Below are 9871 nucleotides of genomic sequence, written 5' to 3' on the forward strand. Positions count from 1 at the left end.
GATTGCATCTGGCAGAGTTGAGTTGAATTCATACCAAAAATTTCTATTTTGGTTTCATCTGACCACATGACATTCTCCCAATCCTCTGCTGTATCATCCATGTATTGATTGATTGATTGATACTTTTATTAGTAGATTGCACAGTTCAGTACATATTCCGTACAATTGACCACTAAATAGTAACACCCGAATAAGTTTTTCAACTTGTTTAATCAATTCATGGTAAAATGTATCCATTTTGGTATAAACTCAACTCGTCGTGTTTGGAGGAAGAAGAATACTGAGTTGCATCCCAAGAACACCATACCTACTGGGAAGCATGGGGGTGGAAACATCATGCTTTTGGGGCTGTTTTTCTGCGAAGGGGACAGGACGATTGACCCGTGTTAAGGAAAGAATGAATGAGATTTTGAGCCAAAACCTCCTTCCATCAGTGAGAGCTTTGAATGGTGGACCGAATACTTATTTTCCACCATAATTTACAAATAAATTCTTTAAAATTCCTACAATGTGAATTCCTGGATTTTTTCTTCACATTCTGTCTCTCACAGTTGAAGTGTACCTATGATGAAAATTACAGACTTCTGTCATCATTTTAAGTGGGAGAACTTGCACAATCGCTGGCTGACTAAATACTTTTTTGCCCCACTGTACATACATACATACATACATATATATATATAGATATAAAACCCTTCATATTGCTGCATGACAACGTTTTAATCTTCTCAATAAATTAATAAAAAATAATCTTGAGCCTGCTAATAATTATGTGATTAAGGACTCGACCATTTATAAAATAATTTACACAATAGTTCAGCCCTTATATTCCCAAACTGATGTATCAGCATTTCTTTAGGTGCTAATATCACAGACTAACATTACAAAACATCTCTGACGAAGCGTGATCGTAATGTGGGACATTTTTATTTTCGCCGTGCCAGGGTTTCCCCTATTTTGCCAAAACACCTGTGGCGGTGGGGGCGTGTCCATGTGACATCATCGCATAATTTGCTATTACGCATATATTCCTGAAAAAGGCAAAACAAATGCGAACATATATTATACGAAGTATGATGACGCGTGTGTTTGATAACCCGTGTCGTAGCGGACTTTATTTTCCAGCCCGATCCAAGCTATAAGTAGTCTGCTTTAATCGCATAATTCCACAGTATTCTGGACATCTGTGTTGCTGAATCTTTTGCAATTTGTTCAATTAATAATGGAGACGTCAAAGAAGAAAGATGGAGGTGGGAAGCTTTTAGCCTTTAGCCACACAAACAGCCGGTGTTTCCTTGTTTAAAATTCCCGAAGATGAAGCTTTACTATGGATCAGAGCGGTCCAGCGAACATGGATCCCGACTACATGTCAACCGGCAGTTTTTGGTGAGAAAATTGTGGTAATAAGTCGCCTCTTACCGGAGACATCAGCGGAGCTTCCATCCTGCTGCAGCTACGTGACTTCCCTCAGAGACTCTGGCGTCAACACACCCCTCCAACTTTCAGGTACTATTTAATCTCATTAAAACACTAGCAACACAATAGGCAGATAAGGGATTTTCCAGAATTATTCTAGTAAATGTGTCTAATAACATCTGAATCGCTCTCAGTGCAATCGCCTTTTATTTATTTTTTTCTAGTCCTTCACTCTCACTTTCCTCATCCACAAATCTTTCATCCTCGCTCAAATTAATGGGGAAATCGTCGCTTTCTTGGTCCGAATCGCCCTCGCTGCTGCTGGCCATGATTGTAAAAAATGTTCAGATGTGAGGAGCTCCAAGACCCGTGACGTCACGCGCACATCGTCTGCTACTTCCGGTACAGGCAAGGCTTTTCATAGGCAACCAAAAGTTGCAAACTTTATCGTCCATGTTGTCTACTAAATCCTTTCAGCAAAAATAAATGATCAAGTATGACACATAGAATGGACCTGCTATCCCCGTTTAAATAAGAAAATCTAATTTCAGTAGTAAGAAGAAACCCTAAACGTAATTAAACCGGATGTAATGCGTAGCTCTTTTATTTTGAAGCCGGAAATATGTGTGAATGATTTTAGAGTGTCTTCACCTGTTTACAATATTGAAATAAAAGTCTCCTTTTTCCATCATGCCGACAGTCTTTCATTCCTGTTGAACTTTTAAGTCATCTTACTTACTAAATCAGTCACAGTAACAAACTAAATGTTATGTTATCGCTGCACTTTAACTGGAATCCGAACCCGGAAATTAAGCACCACCTACTTTGAGAAAGACGCGCCTCTCACGGCGAAAAAAATTGTCTTTTCTTGTCGGCAGAAGAACTTCGCCATGGCTTTGAAGCTGAAATTTCTATATTTTAGACTTTCTTTTGTCCATTTCTGCTCGCTTGTGGTTTATTAGTAGCAAGTGAACCGCAGGCAAGTTTACCACCACTACGGCACGACAGGAGGGTCAAACAAGAAGTGTTCGCCTTAATCACCCGTTTAGTTGTTGAATTATATTTTAAAATATTTAATTATATTTATGCAGTCTGGGTCAGCAGGTGCCTAGTAAAGCTTAAATTCTATTAAAAAAATAAAAATCTACGGAAATTTAGTAGTACAAACCTACATGTTTAGAAATACGTCCAGCTACAGACAAAGGCAATGATTGGTTTAGATTCAAGTTAGCCCCGCCCACTGACTTTGACGGATGAATCTGACAGCTACAAAACATTCATGATTTTGTATGAAGTGAGTCGGGGTCAGTGGGCGGGGCTACACGGATTCTACTCCAATCATAGCTTTCCAAGGTATAAGTTCAACCAATCAGGCGTTAGAATCCGCCCACGGACTTTGACGTCACGGATAAAATTAATGCACGGTGATTGAATAATTGAATACATCATTAATCAATAAATAAATTAAATCATAAACTAATTAAATAAATCATGAAATCGTTGAATAAATACTGCTTGAATTAATATTTAAATAATTATTTAAACAATAAATTGCAGTAAATAAATGGTTCAATAATTGAACATTTGAATTGTGAAATATTTTTACATATTTGTTCATTAAATACAGTAATGACGTATTTAATAAAAGTTATTTATTTACTACCAATAGTACCTAATTAGTTATTTAAATATGTATTTTATTTATTAAATTTTGTATATTTCACCTCTTCTGCCTCCTTGTTGTGGCCCCTTCAGATTTTTTTTTTTTTTTTAATTTTTCAACCCCGGAGTGCGAAAAGTTAGCATTTTTAGAAAGAGTTGTACAATTACAGACTGTCTGTGAGGCCGTGAAGGCGCACAGGCGGAGTCCTGCTCATTTTCCCATTCTCAACCGACTCAAACCGTTCCACCCTCCACAAACTCCACCCAACTTTGACAATCAAACTACCATTTTCCAAGTTCCAAAAAAATTCCAGTAATGCTCCACAGTAAGTTTTTGCTGTTGTCCAGCATTGTGTTTTTGTTTACTTTGTAGCCAGTTCAGTTTTAGTTTTGTTCTGCAGAGACATCCCTAAACTTCAATGCCTTTTCTTTGGGGCTCTCACCTTTTGTTTGGACTGGACTCTCACTATTATGTTAGATCCACTATGGACTGGACTCTCACTATTATGTTAGATCCACTATGGACTGGACTCTCACAATATTATGTTAGATCCACTATGGACTGGACTCTCACACTATTATGTTAGATCCACTATGGACTGGACTCTCACTATTATGTTAGATCCACTATGGACTGGACTCTCTCACTATTATGTTAGATCCACTATGGACTGGACTCTCACACTATTATGTTAGATCCACTATGGACTGGACTCTCTCACTATTATGTTAGATCCACTATGGACTGGACTCTCACTATTATGTTAGATCCACTATGGACTGGACTCTCACTATTATGTTAGATCCACTATGGACTGGACTCTCACTATTATGTTAGATCCACTATGGACTGGACTCTCACAATATTATGTTAGATCCACTATGGACTGGACTCTCACACTATTATGTTAGATCCACTATGGACTGGACTCTCACACTATTATGTTAGATCCACTATGGACTGGATTCTCTCACTATTATGTTAGATTCACCACGGACTGGACTCTCACTACTATGTTAGGATCCACTACGGACTGGACTCTCACTATTATGTTAGATCCACTATGGACTGGACTCCCACAATATTATGTTAGATCCACTATGGATTGGACTCTCACTATTATGTTAGATCCACTATGGACTGGACTCTCACTATTATGTTAGATCCACTATGGACTGGACTCTCACTATTATGTTAGATCCACTATGGACTGGACTTTTACAATATTATGCTAGACCCACTTGGCATCCATTGCACTTGTCTCCCCTAGAGGGGTGGGGTCACCCACATCTGAGCTTTCTCATTGTCATCCTATTGGGTTGAGTTTTTCCTTACCCTGAGGTGGGATCTGAACCGAGGATGTGGTTGTGGCTTGTGCAGCCCTTTGAGACACTTGTGATTTAGGGCTATATAAATAAACATTGATTGATTGATTGACCTGACACCCCCTCCAGGCACCTATTCTTTGAACTGTTTTGTGACCAAAAGCAGCAGCTGTTTATGACCGCCTTCCTTTAGAAGTGAAGTGAATTATATTTATATAGCGCTTTTCTCTAATGACTCAAAGCGCTTTACAGAGTGAAACCCAATATCTAAGTTACATTTAAACCAGTGTGGGTGGCACTGGGAGCAGGTGGGTAAAGTGTCTTGCCCAAGGACACAACGGCAGTGACTAGGATGGCGGAAGCGGGAATCGAACCTGCAACCCTCAAGTTGCTGGCACGGCCACTCTACCAACCGAGCTATACCGCTTGGTTGGTAGAGGAGGCGTCTAATCTGTCGTCAGAGCGTGGTGGAAGACTGTACAAAAGAGTACAGCCCAGCCGTTTCTCCTCAATGGAGCTAAATTGAATCCTGTCTCTGTTTAATTCCTTGCTTCTTTGCCTGTTTAATAGTGTTTGAACCCGACACTCTCTCTGTGTCTTCTCCCCGCGCCGTGTTTACTCGTCCCGTGTCCTCCTTGTCGCCTCCCAGCTGCAGACCTCTGTTCCCGCGTCTCACGAGCTGTGTGTCCCGTCTCCCCGTGTTCCCTCTGCTTCCCTGGCCGCCCTCTTGGATCTCGACCTCTTGCCCGGAACACGGACTTTTGACGCCTCGCCATTGCTCCTGCTTGTTCTCTGGACCTTGGAGCTTTCCCATGGCGTCTCACTCAAGACGCTACAGTTCATTCACACACATGGTTTTGGATTTTTACACACTTCATTTATTATTTGTATATATTTATAAACAAACCGTAACAGTCTTGTCACAAACAACACTTTTATTTGTTATGTGATTGTTTCTCCCGGTGTCAAAAACACAAATTGCCGTTCAGGGATTTGCATCTCATTCGAATCAATCAGCGAGAAAAGGATAAGTCATGATAATCATTAACACTGATTTATATTTCGCTTTAAAGGCCTACTGAAAGCCACTACTAGCGACCACGCAGTCTGATAGTTTATATATCAATGATGAAATATTAACATTGCAACACATGCCAATACGACCGCTTTAATTAGTTTAAATTTAGTATCATGCTAAAATGTCGCGGTATGATGGGTTGTAGAGGACATTTTGTTCCAGCACAGCGATAAGTCGCATGTTTTCATCGCCTAATCCCACAGTATTATGGAAATCTGTGTTGCTGAATCCTTTGCAATTTGTTCAATGAATAATGGAGACGTCAAAGAAGAAAGCTGTAGGTGGGAAGCGGTGTATCGCGGCCGCCTTTAGCGACACAAACACCAGCCGGTGTTTCATTGTTTACATTCCCGAAAGATGACGGTCAAGCTTTAAATAAATGATAAATGGGTTGTATTTGTATAGAGCTTTCCTACCTTCAAGGTACTCAAAGCGCTTTGACATTACTTCCACATTTACCCATTCACACACACATTCACACAATGATGGAGGGAGCTGCCATGCAAGGCGCCAACCAGCACCCATCAGGAGCAAGGGTGAATCAATCAATCAATCAATCAATGTTTATTTATATAGCCCCAAATCACAAATGTCTCAAAGGACTGCACAAATCATTACGACTACAACATCCTCGGAAGAACCCACAAAAGGGCAAGGAAAACTCACACCCAGTGGGCAGGGAGAATTCACATCCAGTGGGACGCCAGTGACAATGCTGACTATGAGAAACCTTGGAGAGGACCTCAGATGTGGGCAACCCCCCCCCTCTAGGGGACCGAAAGCAATGGATGTCGAGCGGGTCTAACATGATACTGTGAAAGTTCAATCCATAGTGGCTCCAACACAGCCGCGAGAGTTCAGTTCAAGCGGATCCAAGACAGCAGCGAGAGTCCCGTCCACAGGAAACCATCTCAAGCGGATCAGCAGCGTAGAGATGTCCCCAACCGATACAGGCGAGCGGTCCATCCTGGGTCCCGACGAGCGGTCCATCCTGGGTCTCGACTCTGGACAGCCAGTACTTCATCCATGGTCATCGGACCGGACCCCCTCCACAAGGGAGGGGGGGACATAGGAGAAAGAAAAGAAGCGGCAGATCAACTGGTCTAAAAAGGAGGTCTATTTAAAGGCTAGAGTATACAGATGAGTTTTAAGGTGAGACTTAAATGCTTCTACTGAGGTGGCATCTCGAACTGTTACCGGGAGGGCATTCCAGAGTACTGGAGCCCGAACGGAAAACGCTCTATAGCCCGCAGACTTTTTTTTTTTTCGGCTCTAGGAATCACTAATAAGTGTCTTGCTCAGGACACAACGGACGTGACGAGGTTGGTACTAGGTGGGACTTGAACCAGGGACCCTCGGGTTGCGCACGGCCACTCTTCCACTGCGCCACGCCGTCCCATACTTTGGAAGAGAGATGTCTTGCCGATTGTATTGTACCATATGTCCCGGCAAGAAATCTGCGTTCAAAGGACTCCGGCTTATTAGTGATTCCTAGAGCCCCAAAAAAAGTCTGCGGGCTATAGAGCGTTTTCCGTTCGGGCTCCAGTACTCTGGAATGCCCTCCTGGTAACAGTTCGAGATGCCACCTCAGTAGAAGCATTTAAGTCTCACCTTAAAACTCATCTGTATACTCTAGCCTTTAAATACACCTCCTTTTTAGACCAGTTGATCTGCCGCTTCTTTTCTTTTTCTCCTATTTCCCCCCCTCCCTTGTGGAGGGGGTCCGGTCCGATCCGGTGGCCATGTACCGCTTGCCTGGGTATCGGCTGGGGACATCTCTGCGCTGCTGATCCGCCTCCGCTTGGGATGGTTTCCTGCTGGCTCCGCTGTGAACGGGACTCTCGCTGCTGTGTTGGATCCGCGTTGGACTGGACTCTCGCGACTGTGTTGGATCCATTATGGATTGAACTTTCACAGTATCATGTTAGACCCGCTCGACATCCATTGCTTTCCTCCTCTCCAAGGTTCTCATAGTCATCATTGTCACCGACGTCCCACTGGGTGTGAGTTTTTCCTTGCCCTTATGTGGGCCTACCGAGGATGTCGTAGTGGTTTGTGCAGCCCTTTGAGACACTAGTGATTTAGGGCTATATAAGTAAACATTGATTGATTGATTGAAGTCTCACCTTAAAACTCATTTGTATACTCTAGCCTTTAAATAGACCCCCTTTTTAGACCAGTTGATCTGCCGCTTCTTTTCTTTTTATCCTATGTCCCCCCCTCCCTTGTGGAGGGGGTCCGGTCCGATGACCATGGATGAAGTACTGGCTGTCCAGAGTCGAGACCCAGGATGGACCACTCGTCAGGACCCAGGATGGACCGCTCGCCTGTGTATCGGTTGGGGACATCTCTACGCTGCTGATCCGCCTCCGCTTGAGATGGTTTCCTGTGGATCGGGACTCTCGCTGCTGTCTTAGATCCGCTTTGAACTGAACTCTCGCGGCTGTGTTGGAGCAACTATGGATTGAACTTTCACAGTATCATGTTAGACCCGCTCGCCTGTGTATCGGTTGGGAACATCTCTACGCTGCTGATCCGTCTCCGCTTGAGATGGTTTCCTGTGGATCGGGACTCTCGCTGCTGTCTTGGATCCGCTTTGAACTGAACTCTCGCGGCTGTGTTGGAGCCACTATGGATTGAACTTTCACAGTATCATGTTAGACCCGCTCGCCTGTGTATCGGTTGGGGACATCTCTACGCTGCTGATCCGTCTCCGCTTGAGATGGTTTCCTGTGGATCGGGACTCTCGCTGCTGTCTTGGATCCGCTTTGAACCGAACTCTCGCGGCTGTGTTGGCGCCACTGTGGATTGAACTTTCACAGTATCATGTTAGACCCGCACGACATCCATTGCTTTCGGTCCCCTTAGGGGGGGGTGGGGTGTTGCCCACATCTGAGGTCCTCTCCAAGGTTTCTCATAGTCAGCATTGTCACTGGCGTCCCACTGGATGTGAATTCTCCCTGCCCACTGGGTGTGAGTTTTCCGAGGATGTCGTAGTCGTAATGGTTTGTGCAGTCCTTTGAGACGTTTGTGATTTGGGGCTATATAAATAAACATTGATTGATTGATTGATTGATGATGTCAAGCGAACACGGTTGGATTGGACCACACACACAAAGTACAGTGTATTAGGCAGCAATCTTTTGGAAAGATTGTGTTTCGAAGAGGGTCCCTTGCGAAGGGCAGAGATGGGCATCGCCACCACCCGTCGACTGGTGCTGAAGAAATGTGCGGGACCGACCTTCAGGTTGTAGAGGTACCAGTATAAAATCTCACTAAAACACTCGTAACACAATAAGCAGAAAAGGGATTTTCCAGAATTATCCTAGTAAATGTGTCTAATAACATCTGAATCGCTCCCACTGATACCCAGAATCCTTTGTATTCATGACTACTTTATATATGTTGTGTTACTGCAGGGGTCGGGAACCTTTTTGGCCGAGAGAGCCATGAAAGCCAAATATTTTAAAATGTATCACGCATCAAGCCATATAATATTTTTTTAACACTGTCCATCCATCAATTTTCTACCGCTTATTCCCTTTCGGGGTCGCGGGGGGCGACACTGAATACAATTAAATGTGTGCATTTTTAAGTAAGACCAACATTCTTAGAGAATAATAAGTCTCTTATTCTTTTTAATAACGTTGTTATTGGGGCGATACATCTCGGATGGCAGAGTGGCCGTGCCAGCAACTTGAGGGTTCCAGGTTCAATCCCCGCTTCCGCCATCCTAGTCACTGCCGTTGTGTCCTTGGGCAAGACACTTTAGCCACCTGCTCCCAGTGCCACCCACACTGCTTTAAATGTAACTTAGATATTGGGTTTCACTATGTAAAGCGCTTTGAGTCACTAGAGAAAAAGTGCTATATAAATATAATTCACTTCACAATATAATTCTATCCATCCATCCATCCATTTTCTACCACTTATTCCCTTTCGGAGTCGCGGGGGGCGCTGGCGCCTATCTCAGCTACAATCGGGCGGAAGGCGGGGTACACCCTGGACAAGTCGCCACCTCATCACAGGGCCAACACAGATAGACAGACAACATTCACACACTAGGGCCAATTTAGTGTTGCCAATCAACCTATCCCCAGGTGCATGTCTTTGGAAGTGGGAGGGGCCTATCCCCAGGTGCATGTCTTTGGAGGTGGGAGGGGCCTATCCCCAGGTGCATGTCTTTGGAAGTGGGAGGAAGCCGGAGTACCCGGAGGGAACCCACGCATTCACGGGGAGAACATGCAAACGCCACACAGAAAGATCCCGAGCCTGGATTTGAACCCAGGACTGCAGGACCTTCGTATTGTGAGGCAGACGCACTAACCCCTCTGCCACCGTGAAGCCTCACTTATTCCAAAGCTAACCAATAATGAATATAATACTTCT

General features: G+C 43.9%; 1 protein-coding gene across 2 annotated transcripts in view; it reads right to left on the minus strand.

Annotated features, from left to right (window-relative positions):
* LOC133550788 (periostin-like) overlaps window positions 1–2408 on the minus strand; it is a 92740-nt gene extending 90332 nt beyond the window's left edge. The window contains exon 1 of one of the 2 annotated variants that reach the window (XM_061896826.1): window positions 2241–2408. In XM_061896826.1, the coding sequence (XP_061752810.1) occupies window positions 2241–2308 (68 nt within the window). In that variant the 5' untranslated portion in view covers window positions 2309–2408. The remainder of the gene's footprint in view (window positions 1–2240) is intronic. The other variant, XM_061896827.1, reaches the window with a different exon arrangement.
* Between the last annotated feature and the right edge of the window lie 7463 nt (window positions 2409–9871).

Source organism: Nerophis ophidion, linkage group LG04 (assembly GCF_033978795.1).
Source record: "Nerophis ophidion isolate RoL-2023_Sa linkage group LG04, RoL_Noph_v1.0, whole genome shotgun sequence".
Classification (NCBI taxonomy): domain Eukaryota; kingdom Metazoa; phylum Chordata; class Actinopteri; order Syngnathiformes; family Syngnathidae; genus Nerophis; species Nerophis ophidion.